The following is a 17,175-nucleotide window of genomic DNA, read 5'->3' on the forward strand; positions in this document are numbered from 1 at the left end:
AAACATTTGCCAGCAAAAATAAAATTTTAGAGATTGGGATTAATGATCTACCAGTGGAAAGTGTGGTGGTTTCTAGTTGATTGGGCTGAGTCTAATAATTGTTCTAATTTTGCAGCCCAGTCTTTTGGGCTCAGTGCAATGCATGTAACAACTTTTCAGACACACAAATGAGGCATCCATTTTAAATATTAACTATGATTCAGTTATAGCTTTGTGCTCTCGCTGGCTTTTAGAGAAAAGCAACATATTGGCACTAGTTTCTCTCTCAGAAGAGCTGAACTCAGTTCAGAGCTGAGAGCCAATATAGCCAAAATTGCTCATAGTGACTTAATTTAGAAATTTATATTGGCATCCATTGGCAGGCTCCTAGCGCCTTGTATCCATTTAAAAAAAGAAAGTCAATCATTTTGTGATGTGCTAGGTCTTGGACTGAGAATACTGAACTAATTTCAGTAAGTGCCTCAAACTAGGCTAAGGTTTTGACAAAATATGGAATATCCATGTTTAATCCTGTTTCTTAATTATAGAGTGGGTGAAAAGTAATTAATCATTTTACTCACGTGACAAACCATCTTCAGATCCAAAGGTTTGGTGTATATTTTGATGAGTGGCTGTTTCAAAATTTGGTTCATTGTCTTTAGTACTGATACCTTGCAGGCAAGCAATGTTTCTAGCTGTCTTTCCATAGGTTGTATGTACAAATATATTCCCTACAGGTACAGATACTTCTGTGCAAAGACATATATAAAATATATATACTGACCCAGTCAAAATGCTGCAGCTTCCCAACAGACTTGCGTGTTACATCCTACAAAGCCAGACGTGATAGGCTAGTTTCTGGGAAATGATGCTATCTCCATTGATATCTTTTTCCTCTGCTGCCCTCAAAGCATATAATTGTGTGCATGTTCCCTTTAAAAAAAATCAATAACTGAAAATCATATTCGTAACTATAATTTAGGCATGGTGTCTTGGCAACTTGTTAGCCCAATTTTTGGTGCTGCTGGGGAATGCACATAATTGAATCGGTTACTGTATTTAATTCAAGTAATCCTTTCAGTATATTTATTGATCAATCGTCTACTTTTTTTGATAGAAAAAGAAGAGTGAGTGTTTACAGTTGAAAATTTTGGTGCTTTGGCATGAGCTGGAGAGGCAGAAGAAGGCACTGGGTCGAGAGGTGGCCTTGCTGCATAAGGAACAAAATATGTTACTTGACAAAGGTGAGTGTAGAAGGAAAGGAATTTTCCAGTGCCAGTATTCACAGCTCCCTATCCAAAAGGCCAAGTAGCCTGCTTTGAAAGCATTTAAACTGCTACAAAAGTGATACCACTTCATCTTATATAAGTAGCTGGATTCCCACTTTAAAGTTTGCAGCCCTATGTGATCTCTTCAGTCCAAAAGGCTTGCACTTAGCCTGTGCGATCTCTGATAATTAAAAGAATTATCAAGTCACAGCATACCAGAGTGATTTTACCTATGGAGATATACCTATCTCATAGAACTGGAAGGGACCCTGAAAGGTCATCGAGTCCAGCCCCCTGCCTTCACTAGCAGGACCAAGTACTGATTTTGCCCCAGATCCCTAAGTAGCCCCCTCAAGGATTGAACTCTCAACCCTGGGTTTAGCAGGCCAATGCTCAAACCACTGAGCTATCCCTCCCCCCGATATTAGAAGATGCAAGTGAAATGACATCAAAAATACTTGTCTGGTATCAGTCTGGCCTAACAACTAAAATCATATAAGCTTGCTCCATGTGGAGATCACTCCAAGAAAGTCATAGAACTGGAAGGGACCTTGAGAGGTCATCTAGTCCTGTCCCCTGCACTTGTGGCAGGACTAATTACCGTTCCTGACAGGTGGCCGTCTAACCTGCTCTTAAAACTCTCCAATGACGGAGATTCCACAACCTCCCTAGGCAATTTATTTCAGTGCTTAACCACCCTGACAGTTAGGAAGTTTTTCCTAATGTCCAACCTAAACCTCCCTTGCTGCAATTTAAACCCATTGCTTCTTGTCCTATCCTCAGAGGTTAAGAAAAACATTTTTTCTTCCTCCTCCTTGTAACAACCTTTACATACTTGAAAACTGTTATCATGTCCCTGTGACGTTGTGCAGTCTATATGGTTTTATAAAAACATGATAATAAGTGAATATAATGTAACTGGAATATGCTTCATGCAAAAGGTCTCTTGTAAGGTATCATTACAAAGCTTATAATCTACTGAGTGTGATCATCTTATTTGTATAAATGTACCATTCTTGTATCTAAAACTAGAAATATAAAATATAACTCTGAGGGCCTATTGTAATTATGCAAAGTGTGGGCCATTAATGGTGGTTTGGAATCTTGATGACTCCCATTAACCAGGACCATTGTCTGCAGATTGCTGTGTTTTACCTGTTAGTCTTCCTGTATATGTTTGTGCTGGCAAGTGGGTAATGAAGTCTTGCAGTGACATGTGATCATGTCACCTGAACTAGAATCCATCTTTAACCTGGTGCTTTTCCAGTGGGGGGGTGGAAACCCAGAGGGACAAAGGGTTCCCGCCTTATGCAAAAGATATATAAAGGGGTGGAAGAGAACAGAGAGGGGAGCCATCATGAAGAATCCCCTAGCTACCACCTAAACTGGAACAAGAGCTGTACCAGGGGAAAAAATTGTGCCCAGGCCTGGAAGGTGTCCAGTTTGAGGAAAAAACTTACTGAAGCATCTCTAAGGGTGAGATTATCTGTATTTAGTTCAATTAGACATAGATTTGCGCATTTTATTTTATTTTGCTTGGTGGCTTACTTTGTTCTGTCTGTTACTACTTGGGATCACTTAAATCCTACTTTCTGTATTTAATAAAATCACTTTTTACTTATTAATTAACTCAGAGTATGTATTAATACCTGGGGGAGCAAACAACTGTGCATAGCTCTCTATCAGTGTTAGAGGGCGAACAATTTATGAGTTTGCCCTGCATAAGCTTTATACAGGGTAAAACGGATTTATTTGGGTTTAGATCCCATTGGGAGTTGGGCATCTGAGTGCTAAAGACAAGCACACTTCTGTGAGCTGTTTTCAGGTAAACCTGCAGCTTTGGGGCAAGTAATTCAGACCCTGGGTCTTTGTTGGAGCAGACGGGAGCGTCTGGCTCAGCAAGACAGGGTGCTGGAGTCCTGAGCTGGCAGAGAAAACAGGAGCAGGGGTAGTCTTGGTACATTAGGTGGCAGCTCCCAAGGGGGTTTCTGTGATTCAACCCGTCACAGTCCCCTCTGTCATTTTTTTTTCCAGACTAAACAAACCCAATTTTTTTCTATTTTCCCTCATAGGTCATGTTTTCTAGACCTTGAATCATTTTTGTTGCTCTTCTCTGGACTCTCCAATTTGTCCACGTTCTTCCTGAAATGTGGTGCCCAGAACTGGACACAATACTCCAGTTGAGGCCTGAGTAGAGCGGAAGAATTACTTCATGTCTTGCTTTCAACATCCCTGCTAATACATCCCAGAATGAGATTCGCCTTTTTTTTTTTTTTTTTTCTTGCAACAGCATTACACTGTTGACTCGTATTTAGCTTGTCATCCACTATGACCCCCCAGATCCCTTTCTGCAGTACTCCTTACTAGGCAGTCATTTCCCATTTTGTATGTGTGCAACTGACTGTTGCTTCCTTAATGGAATACTTTACATTTGTCCTTATTGAATTCCATCCTATTTACTTCAGACCATTTCTCCAGTTTGTCCAGATCATTTTGAATTTTAATCCTATCCTCCAAAGCACTTGCGACCCCTCCCAGCTTGGAATCGTCTGCAAACTTTATAAGTGTACTCTGTATGCCATTATCTAAACCATTGATGAAGCTATTGAACAGAACAACATGAATGTGAACCACTGATAAATACTCTCTGTGAACGGTTTTCCAACCAGTTTTGTACCCACCTTATAGTAGCTCCATCTAAGTTGTATTTCCCTAGTTTGTTTATGAGAGAGTCATGCGAGACAGTATCACAAGCTTTACAAGCTTGTATCTAATTTTCAGAAGTGTTCCAGCCTTGAAGCTTGTGTCAATTCACTGGATATACAATGCTGTTAAATGTTTTTTCTAATCATTTCTGTTCTCTAGGAAAGGCATTTGAGACTGAATACCAGAGGCTTCAAATGCATAAAGAATCCCTGCATGAGTTGAGAAAAGAATGCACTGCTAAGAGGTAAAGGGACCCATGATTCCATTCATCTTTTTAATCTGTAATTGAAAAGAGGGTTTTGTGATTAAGGCAATTGGATTAGAATCACGAAATCGTCTCCCTCAGTTCTTGTGTGACTTTGCGCAAGTCACTGAATCTCTGCCTCAGTTTCCTCATCTGTAAAATATGTAACTATGCACCCTTCTCCTGTCTTGTTTAGCTTGTAAACACTCTGGGACAGGGATTGTGTGTATACAGTGCATAAGATGATGGGGCCTTTAGGTGCAGTTATAATATAAATAATTGCTTTATAACACTTAAAACTGGTCTCTCAAAATTGAAAAGGGTGCAAGCAATACAGGCCAGCATTGCTTTCTAGAATTATCTTCCCAACTGCAAAGTTATCTGGGGCTTTCTTTTTTGCCAAGGTGGGGAGTGTGATTCTTGGGAATGATGGGGGTTGATAGTGCAAAGCGTTTGAGGTCACTAACGATCGTGGTTTTTCTCCCCCTAAAGAGAACTGTTCTTGAAGACCAATGCACAGTTGACCATTCGATGCAGGCAGTTGTTATCAGAGCTTTCCTATATTTACTCTATTGATTTGGTAAGTTTCTAACACCTCAAGAAACCTGCTGAACTAGAATGAACTTTGTCTGCCAGATGTGCTCTCTAGCTGCCTTCTGAGTAAAATGCTTCTCTCTTCCACACTGTTCAGCTCCATGCTCATGTAAATTTCTCTCTCCTGTTTCTTTTCTGATGTTTCTTACTTTGAATCTGACAGTGAGCTTGTCTGGCAGGGACTCCATCTACTCTTGTGTTCCTGCCCCTTTCTCTTTCAGTCACTGGCGTTCCGATTTGGTAATGTTTGCCACAGAACTTCTCCCTATTCTCCTCACACATCCCAGTCTGCCCCTGTTCTACCTCTCTTCCCTTGTCTTGCTGCAGCCATTTCTTTGGGAATTAATTGTTGCCACCACTGTAGTCAGGCAAATGAGTCCAAAGAAGGCCTGGTGCATGCTTGGACTGTCGCTGTGTCATCATTCACACTGAATTATTTGTCTAACTTAGATACAAGGAAAGGACCCTATTGTGCTGCACTGTAACAGGATACTGCCGCCACCGCATGGTAACTTAAACTTGGACCTCTTGTGGTGGCATATGAAATGGCAAGTAAAACTGATAGTGAGAGCACAACAGAGTAGCTGATAATCATCTTACCAGACTTCACTACTTAGCTAAACTTCTAACATACTGGGCAAAAAAATGCTCATCAGAAGATTGAGATCCACAATTCTTTGCTCAACATAAGTTTAAGATTTTGTAAGTTCAGTTGAATGAAAGTGAATCCATTCCTGTTTGAGAGTTAATCTTCTGAAAATATTTTAAATTTAATGTAGAGTGAGAGACATTACTCTGAATTTTCTTAATTTTGAATTTTTTCATCTGTGTTAACTGATGCTTTACAAAGTCTCTGTGTAGTCTGATTTTAACATGCCTCTAAGTTTTTTGCTTGGAATTTGCAACTTCTGTCTTATTTTTAAATGTACCATGTCCCATTCTCATTTTCTGCTGTTTTCAAATCCATAGAACGATCAAAAGGATTACTTCGTCTGCGGAGTCAAGCTGCCTAATTCTGAAGACTTTCAAGGTAGCTGGATGTTTCTTTCATTTAGTACCTAGAGTTGTGACGTTACTTTAACATCTCATAGGGCAGACTTACCATTTTAGGAACCACAGTCCACTTTTGGAGACTGAAAAAATTTAGACAAGCAGATAGTTCTGATCTAATCCTTGTTCACCTCTGAGTAGAACTATCTGGGACTTGGATTAAACGTTGGTCACTGAAAAAGCTGATTTGTCACAACCAAACTGTTTTTGTGAGAAAGGGTTGATTCGAGTGAATTTCTTGACTCAGAACAAATGTTGGGAAACCTTCAGAATTGTCAGAATATACCATTTCATCATTTTCTAAACAAAGTTTTTTGTTTTTTTGGTTCAAAACAACTTTTTAGTTAAATTTCAAATCAATTTTATTTTTAAAAAGTAAAAACAATAAAGGTTGACATCTAAATGTTTCAAAATCTCAAAATGAAATCTCAGTCTGATCAAAATATAATTTCAGTTGTTTTGCCAAAATCTGAGGTTTCATACTGGATAGACAACTTTCCCCTGAAATTCTATTCATGATGAAGACTGAATGGTGACATCATTTTGAAGATTATCTTTTTATCACAGTTGCCAATTTTCATGCGGTAAATAAGCACCCCGACTTTCACAATAAACCAAAAATCAAGCTAATCCCACTTCAAAACAAGGCCAAAAAGAGCCAATCCCTAAGAACCCCAATACTCTGTGACAAGATCCCCCCGGCATGCAGTGTGGGACTGTGGTGGGCCCGCTGTGCACCCCTGACTCTCTCCCTGCCTTGCCCTGCTTGCTGGGAGCTGATCAAAAAAAAAGAAGCAGCAAGCCAAAAACTAGCCAACAAGCAACTCACAAGCCCGTAAAGACAACCAGTTTCTGCGTTTTTTTTTTTTTTTTTTTTTCCCCCGTGGGTTTGTCGTGTCTGCTTTTTATGCTTTTACACCCCAGTAATCTCCTATAAAACTAACTCCACCTCTAATTTCTGCTGGAGACACAAATAGTGCACGACAGTCCTTCTGGGACTTCCCGCAGACTCAAATGTCACCACAACCCCAATCTTGCAGAAGACTTTGGACATTATTGGGTAAAGACCAATCCCTTGATGCTATGAGCTGCTTCTCTACAAGCCTCCACGTTCTGAAAGAATATTTTAAACAGAACAATATCTAGTTATGGTATTTAATAGGTGCCAGGAAATGCTTCAGACCATGAGTGATTAAAATCCAACCCCCTGTGAGGCACAAAATGGAGCAAATCATATTTTTAATCCGGCAAAAATAACTAACTTTGGGTTACTCACAACATGCAATAAACAGATAAACCTAGAAGGAAATGTTATTTTTGGCTCATGGGAGGTGCTGAAATATTACTGTGATGGGGACATATACAAGAAATTGGATTCTGAGCTAAAATTACTTGACACCATATGTCCTGGTTAATCCTTATAAACTCACTCACTTCTTTGTGCATACCCACACAGATATTTTAGCTCTAGATTTCAATATGTTTACCTGTTTTAAAAAAAAAAAATCATACTAGCTACCTGTGTATCTATTCATTTAAACAATATTACGCCAAATAGGCTGCATCAAATGCATACATCCCTATCTTGTTATGGTAATGCTATTTCAGTTGCCTTTATGTCAATATTTATAATATATCATAAGTGTGTCTGCAGATCTCCTGTATGGCAGGTGTTTTTTGTCTTTGTATGCCTGCCTCTATCTATACAAGTATTTGAAAATTAGAATGACTAAATTATTAATTACATTTAGGAACTCTTGCCTCTCCTTTTGATCAGTCTGGTAGGGGTGTTGCCGCAGGAAAATAAAAACATGAATTCAAGTACAGTAACTCCTCACTTAACGTTCCTGAAAAATGCGACTTTAAGTGAAACGATGTTAAGTGAATCCAATTCCCCTCATTTACATTAATTCTTATGGGGAGTTAGGGTCCAGGGAATTTTTTTCACCAGACAAAAGGCTATATTATACACATATAGATAGTATAAATTTTAAACAAACAATTTAATACTGGTACCCCGTGATGGTGATTGTGAAGCTTGGTTGAGGTGGAGGAGTCAGAGGGTGGGATATTTTCCAGGGAATGCCTTACTGCTAAATGATGAACTAGCAATTGGCTGAGCCCTCAAGGGTTAACTCTCACAGTCTACAAGGCAGCAGGAATGGAGGGAGGGGAGAGAGCATCGCAGACAGACACACACACAGAGTGTGAGTGTGTGAGAGAGAGATGCGCATTTCCCCTTTAAGTACACTGCCTTGTTAATTAGATCAGCTTGCTGAGACAGCAGCTGCTGCTGCTAGCAAGCTCCCTCTGTCCTGAGCCCTGTCGTGTGTGTCCCCTCTGCTCTATGGAAGATGGGGTAAGCGGGATGCAGGAGCAGGGGGGAGGGGGACACCCTGACATTAGCCCCCCTCTTCCTCCCCTCCGCACAGCAAGCAGGAGTCTTGGGGAGCAACTCCAAGGCAGAGGGCAGGAGCAGCATATGGCAGTGGGGGGAGGGACAGCTGCAATTGCTAGCCTGCTGGGCAGCTGCTGCACAGGGAACTTAGGGGAGCTGATAGGGAGGCTGCCAGTCCACTCTGGTTCCAAGCCCCCACCAGCTAGCTGCAATGGGCTGCTCTTCCTGCAAGCAGTGGACAAAGCAGGTGGCTGCCAGACGACGTTAGAAGGGAGCATTGCATAACTTTAAACGAGCATGTTCCCTAATTGATCAGCAACGTAACAATGAAACGACGTTAACCAGGACGACTTTAAGTGAGGAGTTACTGTAATAAACATAAGCATGGCCATAGTGGGTCAGACCAGTGGTCCACATAGCCCAGTATTCTGTCTTCCGACAGCAGCCAGTGCCAGATGCTTCAGAGGGAATGAGCAGAATAGGGCAATTCATCAAGTGATCATCCCCTCTTGTCAAGTCCCAGCATCTGGCAGTCCAAGGTTTAGGGACACCCAGGGCATGTTTTTGCATCCCTGTTCGTTCTGGCTAATAGCCATTGACGGACGTATCCTCCACGAACTCATCTAATTCTTTTTATAACCTAGTTATATTTTTGGCCTTCACAACATCCTCTGGCAACGAGTTACACAGGTTGACTGTATGTTGTGTGGAAAAACTACTACCTCAAGTAGTCTCTATGGGTGCATGCATGTTAGTCAATCTTGTGCCCCATGCTGTCATGTTATAACACTGCATGGGCAAACCACCCTCAGTTCCTTCTCTACCGCAAAGTTCCATAGCAGAGAACGAGGCTGCCTAACGTGTGCACAGGCTGAACGGACACTGCTATGAGAAATGTCCGATCAAAGGTGCAAGGGGCGGTAGCAAACCTAGAGTGGAGCACCCCTAGGGGGACACATCTCGATCCACAGTTACTGCAGAGTGAGTAACTATTTCTTCCTTTTTGTTTGTGTATCTGCTGCAATGATCAACGCCCCACCACAACACACCTTTCAGGATCCATGGACCCTACACATGCCTATCACAACATGTGGTATATCTCATCCAGTGCACTAAATGCCACAATAACAACTATGTGGGTGAAACCAGACAATCACTCTGCTCTCAAATGAGCCGTCGCAGGAAAATGATTTAAAAACAAAAACTCCCTATCACTTGTGGGTGAACACTTCCACAAAGCGATCACTCTACATCTGACTCATTAGTCCTCATCCTCAAAAGAAACCTGCACAATGCTTTCAAAAGATGAGTCTGGGAGCTTAAATTCATAACTCTCTGCTAGACACTAAATCATGGACTGAACAGAGATTCTGGATTTATGGCTTATTACAACAATCTGTAACCTGCTTAACCCCCTCTTGCAGTCCTGTGACTGCAGAGGTATTAATGGGCCACTCTACTTTGAATAAACCCTTAGAATATGGTCCCTAATTACTTATGCTAAACAATCTGTTCTACCTGGCATTTAGCTGTGACCTTCAGATACCTTTCCCAGACCCGAAAGAGAGCTCTGTGTGGCTTGAAAGCTTGTCGTTCTCACCAAGAGTAGTAGGTGGGTGAAGTAATAAAGATATTACTTTGCCCACCCTCTCTCTCTCTAATATCCTGGGACTGACTTGGCTGCAGCTACATTACATACATCTTACAATTCTGTTCTTTACTATAGTTTCAACCAGTTGACCTGGTATTGAAGTTAGGCTGACTAGTCTGTAATTGCCAGGATCACCTCTAGAGTCTTTTTTTTTAAATTGGCATCCTGTCATGTGGTACAGAGGCTGATTTAAGTAATAGGTTACATACCACAGGTGGCAGGTCTGCAATTTCGTATCTGAGTTCCTTCAGAACTCTTGGATGAATACCATTTGGTCCTGGAGACTTATTACTGTTTAATTTATCAATTTTATTCCAAAACCACCTCTATTGACACCTCAGTGCGGGACAGTTCCTCAGATTTGCCTCCTAAAAAGAATGGCTCAGGTGTGGGAATCTCCCTCACATCTTCTGCAGTGAAGTCGGGTGCAAAGGGTTCATTTAACTACTCCAAAGTGGCCTTGTCTTCCTTGAGTGCTCCTTTTAGCACCTCAATTGTCCAGTGGCCCCACTGGTTGTTTGGAGGCTTCCTGCTTCTGATGTACTTAAATTTTTTTTTTTGCGTCTTTTGGTAGTTCTTCAAATTCTAAATTTGCCCTGCTTAACTATACTTTTACACCTTCCTGAATTTATGCTCCTTTCTATTTTCCTCAGTAGTCTTTGACTTCCAATTTTTAAAGGATGACATATTTTGCCTCTAATGGCCTCTTACTCTCTTTAGCCATGGTGGCAATTTTTTATCCTCTTAGTATTTTTTTATTTATGTGGGGTATGCATTTAATTTGAGCTTCTGTTATAGTGCTTCTGTCTTGTTTGGTACTTTCCCCCTCACAAGAATGTTAAATGTTAAATTCCATTATGGTTGCTATTAGAGTGGCTCAGCTATTTCACCTCTTGCACCATATCCTGTGTGCCACTTAAGACTAAATCTAGAATTGCCTCTCCCCTTGTGGGTTCCAGGACTAGCTGCTCCAGGAAGCAGTCATTAATAGAGTCTAGAAATTTCATTTCTGCATCCCCTCCTGAGATGACATGTACTGAGTCAATATGGAGGTAGTGGAAATCCCCCATTATTACTGGGTTTTCTATATTTTGTAGCCTCTCTAATCTCCCTCAGCATTTCACAATCCCCATCTTGGTCAGGTAGTTGGTAATATATTTCTGCTGCTGTACTCTTGTTGTTCAAGCATGGAATTTCTATATTAGAGATTCTGTGGTACTGTTCAATTCATTTAAGACTTTCACTATATTTGACTTTGTGTTTTCTTTCAGATACAGTGCCACTCCTCCACCAGCATGAGCTACTCTGTCATTCCTATATATTCTGTACCCTAGTATTACTGTGTCCCATTGATTATCATTGTTCCATCAAGTTTTTGTGAGGTCTAGTATATCCATATCCTCATTTAATACCAGACACTCAAGTTCACCCATCTTTGTATTTAGACTTCTAACACCTGTGTATAAGTATTTATTTATAAAATTTGTTGATATTTAGTTGTCTGCTTACATGTGATGTAATTGAATGGAACTCTTTTTCATTTGACATTTCTCTTCTGCTCCTACCTGTACTCTATCAACTCCTCTCCTCTCCTCCTCTCAACCAGGATATTGAGAATCCCTGTTAATGGATCCTCCCTAAGGAATGTCTGTCTGAACAGCGTGCTCCTCCATACTTCTCGGCTGTCCCTCAGCCCTTAGTTTAAAAACTCCTCTGACTTTTTAATTCTACATGCCAGCAATGTGGTTCCATTTTGGGTTAGGTGGAACCCATCCTTCCTGTATAGGCTCCTCCTCCTTTCCTAAAAGGTTCCCCAGTTCCTAAGAAACTTAAACCCCTCCTTTTTTTTTTTTTTGGAGATATTCTATCTCCTAGAACTGGAAGGGACCTTGAAAGGTCATCGAGTCCAGCCCCCTGCCTTCACTAGCAGGACCAAGTACTGATTTTGCCCCAGAGCCCTAAGTGGCCCCCTCAAGGATTGAACTCACAACCCTGGGTTTAGCAGGCCAATGCTCAAACCACTGAGCTATCGCTGCCCTCCCTCCTCCCTACATCTTCATCTCATCCACCCACTGAGACTGTGCAATTCTGCTCATCTTACTGGCCCTGCTCATGGGATTGGAAACTCTTCAGAGAATGCTGCCATGGAGGTCCTGGACTTTAATCTCTTACCTAGCAGCTTAAATTTAGCCTCCAGGAATATTCTCCTACCTTTCCCTGTGTCATTGCAACCTACGTGTACCACAACCACTGGGTCCTCCCTAGCACTGCAACCTCCCCACCCAGCAGGCAATTCATCTTGTGATTCTCCTGGTCATCACAAACCCAACTATCTATATTTCTAATAATCAAATCCCTCATTACTATTACGTGTCTCTTCCTAATAGCTGGGGTCCCCTCCCCTGGAGTGGTATTCTCAGTGCAAGAGAATATCATGATGTCATCTGGAAGGCAGGTCCCAACTATGGGGTTGTTTCCCTCCCCTCCTGTTTGATCTCCTTCCCTGAGACTTTTGTCCTCCTCAACAGCACAGAGGCTGTCAAACTGGGGGTGGACCTACTCTACTGCATTCCAGAAAGTCTCCTCCTGTGTAGCTCTGTCTCCCTTAGCTCCTCCAGTTCAGCAACTGTGGTCTCAGGAGCCTGTATGTAGTCTCTGAGGGTCATGAGCTGCTTGCCCTAAATCATACATAGGCCACATGTAATCATACATGCTGCATTCAGTGCAATAAACTGGACAGCCCCCACTCTACTGCTAGCCTTCTGCCTGCATTATTTTTATTCTTTTGTTTGCAGGGTGGGTTGTTGGCCTACGTTTAGAGAATGTTAGGTGTATCTGGCTCTCATGCTCTGTCTCTAAACTCCTGAGTTTACTGCTCTTGGTTGCTAGCTCCTTTGGTCACTTTGTGGGGGGGGGGGAGGGGGGGGGAGGTGTGTGTGGTTTGTTTTTTTTTTTTTTTTTTTAAATATAACCCCCTATTCTTCCTGAGTAGCCCTGCCTTCTTGTTAAGGAACTAGGAATCAAAGGATGGCAGGCCAGAGCCTCTGTAAGAAGCTCTAACACTTGCCCAGCAGGTCCTCTGGGCTCAGCACACAGCCCTCTCCCCCAAGCAGACCACGCTATAAACTCCAGTCAAGCAGGCACACGAACAAACTGACAGCAAATTCAGCCAAGAGTCATGTAGTCGCTCCTCCTTCACCTGGAGAATACTCTTGCAAAACTCTAGTTTGCTGCTCCTGTTTGCTAAAACAACTAGCTTTTTAAAATCTAGAGCCTATAATGCAGTAGTTAATTTTTTTTAGGGCACAAGTGATTTAGTTTAAATCCTAGCATATTTGATGAGGTGACTCATTAATATGTTTGAGTTAAAATGTCAGAAAAACGCAAGTGAAATGAGATAGTGAAGAAATACTAATCACACTGGTAGCTCTCTAATTGTACTAAATATGGGCCATAGTCCTTGTTCTACAATCCTGTCTTGTTTATAAAAATTTAAGTGCCTTTGTGTCAATTTAGATTGTCATAACAAAGGCTAAGATTATGTCACAGAGGTTGCGGAAGTCACTTCCAGTGACCTCCGTGACATTGGGGGGCCCCACTGTTGACTAGCCGCTGCTAGCAGCAGGGGAACCTCCCGCAGCAGCCCAGCCTCCGCGGGTGGCATGGGTCCCCCCCCAGCTCCCAGCTGCTGCCACTGGTGGCAGAGGGACCCCAGAGCTGCTCAGCGCTGGCATGGGTGCCCTCCATAGCTCCCCTGCAGCTCTCAGCCCCGCAGGGCGGTGGGGGGACCACCCCAGCTTCAGCCCCACAGGGCAGCAGCTAGACTCCTCCCAGACACTGGACAATGGGGGTTCCTGCAGTTCCCAGATGCTGCGGGGTGGGGGGGCAGGGTGCTTGACCCTCCTCCCTCCCTATTTTGTAAGGGATGTTTTTAGTAAAAGTCAGGGACAGGTCACCAGGAAGCGGTAACAAAATCGTAGCCTTAGTCATACCTTATTGGTGCTATCCAGAGAGACTGAGTCCTTTCACGTTTGTCACAAGGAATTAGTCTGCCTGCCCTGGGGCTTACTACAGAGTGAGTGGAAAAAATGAAATATTGATATTTTTTAACTTGGAAAATGTTTATCTGATTCCTTGCATGTTAGCATAGAATGTTAGTGGACAATTAGGTTAAAAATAAAATCAGAAGTCCGTGACCTTAGAGCTCTTCTGTAATGAGACCTATGTTTGCTGCAGAGTTGAATCCCTTTGTACAGAATTAATTTCTTGGAATGGGTGTTATTTTTAAACCTGTGTGTCATGAATTGCCTTATTGAGAGCCAAGGTATGATTTCATAGATGTCACAGAGGACTTAAATTCATGTTTTTCCTTCCTTGTTCAGGTCCTCCTATATTCCAGTTAGTTTCACTAGAATTTCTGTTGTCATTGGAAGGGATTTGGGCTGGCTATAACTTCTTTCCAGCTATTCATAGGTTCACGTGTATTTTTTTAATAAGCTAGAAAATAGGATGAAGGTCCAGCATGAAAAGTTAAAAATGACTTTAAAAGGTTAATAACTTTTTGTAGAAAAGGGGTTAGAGGGTGGGGTGGAAGAGCCATAAATAAATCTTCACTGGAGGTAAATTAACTTTTAAATACACAATTTCAGATCCCCAGTCATTTGCTGAATAAATGTGAAACTTTAACCTTCTAAAACAATGGTTAAAAATCAGTTCCTCCCGTTGCTGGCCAAGACTAGAGTTCAGGCCCTGGGATTCAATTTCCCTGCCCAGCAGTTGGTGATCTCACTAATGCCTAAAGCAATGTAAGAATGCAGCTTCTTTCTCTGCTGTAGGTGTTAGTGAGGTCTTCAGCTGCAGCCAGAGAATTGCAGACCTCTGAAGACTTGAACTCTGGCCTAGGGAGCCTTTTTAAAAACAAACAAACAAAAAAAACCCCTCCACACCTTTCAGTTCCCATTTGAAGCTGAAAACTATTTCCTTTCCAGTTTGAAAGTATTGGAGTACGTCTTAAACTGCAGGCTCAAACTATCCCCTATCTGATGTCACCTTTCAACACAAGATACAAGTAATGGACTAGGGATAACAAACGGATTTAAAACCAGGAGAGGTTTTTACCGTTAGCATCAAAATATAGTGCCTCAACCACTATTTTAAAAAATGTTTAAACACTATATTGGAAATGCAGTATCTATTATTGAATGCTTAAATGTGCTATCATCGCATCATAAACATGTCAGAACCATGCATTGTAATGTGTGATAGAGTAAGCTTAATACCACTAAGATTTCTGTAAGATGCTTGTAGTCTTATTTTATCTTTTTCATTAAGTGTGCAGCTGTTAAATCATTTAATAAATATTATTTTCATCATGTCTAAGTCTTTACTGTTTGTGTAATATGGACACCCTTCTCATGCTAAATTTTCATTAATATGCTTTAAAATATTTACCATATCAGTAGAATTCAGTTGGGTAAATAAGTTGCTTTTTCATTAACAGCAAAAGATGATGGAAGCATTGCTGTTGCCCTGGGCTACACTGCACACTTGGTCTCAATGATTTCCTTCTTTCTACAAGTGCCACTCAGGTATCCCATAATTCACAAAGGTTCCAGATCTGCAATCAAAGATAATATCAACGACAAACTGACAGAGAAAGAGCGAGAGTAAGTATGTCATCTTCATATGTACTTTCTGAGAAAGATGCGGCATCTTGACTGGGCAAGAAGGTTGATGGAGTTGCAGTAGTTGATATTGAAGTAGGTTGTTTTTAGTGCCCAAGTCAAGGATGCAGTTTCCATTGTGGTGTCTGAATCCCATGTGAATAGGATTAGGTTGAAATTTGTAGCAGACTAGTTAAACTAGATGGAAGTTACATAAACTAGTCTATTCTAGTTGTATTAGTTTAGGGGTGCAAAGAGGCACTTCCTTTACTTTTTTTTATTATTATTAAATTTCAGTTTTGTGTGGTGAAGCTTCATTGTTACATATGTAGACCAGACAGACCACAGTGAATTTTAAGTTTTAGAATATTTTTGCATTTTAGTCTGATCCATATTCAGTGCTTTGTAACCAGCAATGGATTCAATACAACAAATGTCGGTTGTTTTATTATTATTCATGTCTGTTTAGTCACTATTCTGTGCCATCAGAATCTTAATTCCTGCAATTCTTTCACACAGTCTTAGTCAAGGTTGCTGAGGTAATATAACTCTTAGTGAAATAGGTAACTACAGTATTATCATTAGAAAACCTAAGCACTAATGACCGAAAATGGCCAGTTAAAGAATTCACTTACGTGAATTCTCTGACCCGGGATACTTTCAGGTATTGACACTGACGTGAAAATTCACCTTGCACAAACCGCAACATTATCCTTGACTCACAAGGTGTATATACGAAACTTCTCAACATACACATCACACATACAAGTCTACCTTGAACTACGTAGAATATATAATATATTGCATTAGTATATATTGTGGGTCAACATTATGGCTATAGACATGTAAGGTGAATTTTCACATAATTACTTTATATTTGAGCATATAAACTTTAAGGGTAATAAAATGGTCTGCTCTTTTTTCTGTGTACTGTTGAGCTGCAAAGTAAAACTTACAGAACTACTGACACTAGTGCTCTTCATTCTGTAGTCAGCACATACAGATAACCATGGAGTTGTAGCACCTAGGCAAGATTGAAGAAAAGGGTAAGGGGAATGCTTCTGTGCTTGCACTTAGGAAACATTGTCTAGACAAACTGTCTGCATTGGCACGAGGGAGGGGAGAAGGGGATGAGGAGTGTATCCAAATTGACACTAAACTCATTGGAATTGTAATTTTTTTAACAAGCCATAGTTTAGTGTGTGGATTACACATTAAACAAAATTTGTATGTAAATATTAGTAGTATGGGAGAGCTCCAGACTCCAACCAAGATACATAGATTCTAGGACTGGAAGGGACCTCGAGAGGTCATCGAGTCCAGTCCCCTGCCCTCATGGCAGGACCAAATACTGTCTAGACCATCCCGGATAGACATTTATCTAACCTACTCTTAAATAGCTCCAGAAATGGAGATTCCACAACCTCCCTAGGCAGTTTATTCCAGTGTTTAACCACCCTGACAGTTAGGAACTTTTTCCTAATGTCCAACCTAGACCTCCCTTGCTGCACTTTAAGCCCATTGTTTCTTGTTCTATCCTTAGAGGCTAAGGTGAACAAGTTTTCTCCCTCCTCCTTATGACACCCTTTTAGATACCTGAAAACTGCTATCATGTCCCCTCT

General features: G+C 41.2%; 1 protein-coding gene across 2 annotated transcripts in view; it reads left to right on the top strand.

Moving 5' to 3' along the window:
- Positions 1 to 17,175, top strand: part of UVRAG (UV radiation resistance associated) — a 127,029-nt gene that overhangs the window by 44,311 nt on the left and 65,543 nt on the right. For both annotated transcript variants that reach the window (XM_024205058.2, XM_024205050.2), the window contains 5 exons: positions 1,097 to 1,223; positions 4,113 to 4,197; positions 4,690 to 4,777; positions 5,761 to 5,821; positions 15,391 to 15,556. In XM_024205058.2, coding sequence (XP_024060826.2) covers positions 1,097 to 1,223; positions 4,113 to 4,197; positions 4,690 to 4,777; positions 5,761 to 5,821; positions 15,391 to 15,556 — 527 coding nt within the window. The remainder of the gene's footprint in view (positions 1 to 1,096; positions 1,224 to 4,112; positions 4,198 to 4,689; positions 4,778 to 5,760; positions 5,822 to 15,390; positions 15,557 to 17,175) is intronic.

The sequence above is a fragment of the Terrapene carolina genome, unplaced genomic scaffold (assembly GCF_002925995.2).
Source record: "Terrapene carolina triunguis isolate 2854851 unplaced genomic scaffold, T_m_triunguis-2.0 Scaffold97, whole genome shotgun sequence".
NCBI lineage: Eukaryota > Metazoa > Chordata > Testudines > Emydidae > Terrapene > Terrapene triunguis.